At 51.9% G+C, this 1,844-nt stretch overlaps 1 protein-coding gene across 1 annotated transcript in view; it reads left to right on the forward strand.

Moving 5' to 3' along the window:
- The first annotated feature begins 842 nt into the window (after positions 1 to 842).
- KCNH1 (potassium voltage-gated channel subfamily H member 1) overlaps positions 843 to 1,844 on the forward strand; it is a 728,543-nt gene continuing 727,541 nt past the window's right edge. Inside the window, exon 1 of the mRNA XM_068131096.2 lies at positions 843 to 915. Within this exon, the coding sequence (XP_067987197.1) occupies positions 843 to 915 (73 nt within the window). The remainder of the gene's footprint in view (positions 916 to 1,844) is intronic.

A 1,844-nucleotide genomic window follows, 5' to 3' on the forward strand; every position in this document is an offset into this window, starting at 1 on the left:
CTTTTAAAATGCTGAGCATTAAGCAAGAAAGCAGCACGCGCCATATTTAAAGCCGCGACCTCCCAGAAGCACAACGGATCGTTCTAAGGCGATTTGGCGACCGGTCAATGGATATTTAATGTACGAGCTTCACACCGCTAGGTGCATAAGAATGCGCACAGCGACAGTATATTGCCCTTCAGTGTCGCCTGCGATTCGGAGGTGGTGCGCGCGACCCTACGCTCGCAAACACCTGCCGTTGTTGAAGCGCGTGATGTGACCGGGTGTGGCGCTCGCCTCCCATGTGTGAGCCTCGCTACGAGGCATGGCATCCACGGCCCCTGTGATTTTTGTTTTACGCATTAGAGTGCAGCGGCACTTAATAATACTGTAGCATTTCGTACCTTTTCTCGACTTTGTCCTTACTCAAAACCGGAGCTGCTTTCCAAAACTGCACGACGTACGGAGTGACGACGAGCAGCGCACGTGCGCACGGGCTGGATGGAATGTTAGCGCGCATTTTGAGGTGGGAGAGGGATTTGGGTGGAGGTGAGAGGTGGAGCCGATCCAAAAGGGGAGGGATGATTTGAGATTGTTCCGAGATTGGGCGGACCAGAAGGGTGGCACGCGATGGGGAGCACCGGGCGCAACGAGCGGTGGGCATGGCATCACCGGCGGCCGACTATGCTGTAAGCGAGCGCCGGAGGTTATCATGAGGACGTGCGCTCAGAGACTCTGGCCTTGCCCGCATCGCCTTTGCGTGGCTCTTATCGCGTTCCCGTTCGAACCCACGGCTTTGACGGCACGAGCTACGGGTGCCACGCGGGCACCTCCCGAGCGACCCCGGGCCGCAGCAGCGCAGGATGCCTGCGGGGCGCAGAGGACTGGTGGCGCCTCAAAACACCTTCCTGGAGAACATCGTGCGTCGCTTCCCAGGCAAGCCTTCCCGTGCCGAAGCCGGCTGCGCTTGTTGCTTCTTTGAAGCTCGCGCGCAGTGCCCGCAATATATCGAGAGCTCGAGTGATCACGTGCTTCGGCGGTCGCGTTCGGGTCGTCGCTTTTGAATGCTCTTACGCAATTAGCTTGTGCAGCCGATTGCTGCTGCCTCATAAAGGCGTCGGATTCGATTTGCCCCCGTGTTGTTGTGCGCGTTCATCGCATCGACGCGCGCCCCGTTGCGTGATGCGCACGAAATGCCAAAGCGCAGCAGAATTGCGACCGAGATGTAGCAAAGCGCAAGCACAGCTTAACTTCATAACGCTAAACTTCCGTGACGAACTGGTCAAAGTAGTCGAAAAGTTTGGATTAACTTAACGTGGCAGCTCTACTTTTTGCCTCCAACAGACGTCGCTAGAAAAGTCAATTTGCTGCCTCTGCCATCCTAATGAATTGCTTGCTCGTGTTGCACGGGTGAGTTCTGGTCGTAAGGACGCAAATTTAACCAAAATCAAGTTCGTTTCGGCAAATCCTCCTCCAGAGTTGCATTTGACACGAGTCTCGACCCGTTTTGCGATTGTTTTAAAGTTGAACATTGCGGCAAAAATTTCAATTGCAGGGAAGAATTTGTCTCTTTTTCACCCACAATTAGATGAATTGAAAAACGACAACGGAACGAAATGCTTCTTGGAATGAAATTCCAGGGAAAAGTCATGAAAAGGATGTTGATTTAACAATTTTCATGTGAGACAAACATGAGCACTTGTCGCTGATTTATATGGATATCAAAAGGGACAGAACCCAAATCAACACGGATATCAAGGCACAATCAGTGCATTGGAATATTAGGAAAACATTGATTGACCATATTCCGTGGGAAATTGCACAGACCTAAAATTACTCTTATTCCAATTAAGAAAAACACAGAA

This window comes from Myxine glutinosa, chromosome 11 (assembly GCF_964187855.1).
Source record: "Myxine glutinosa chromosome 11, kmMyxGlut1.1, whole genome shotgun sequence".
Classification (NCBI taxonomy): domain Eukaryota; kingdom Metazoa; phylum Chordata; class Myxini; order Myxiniformes; family Myxinidae; genus Myxine; species Myxine glutinosa.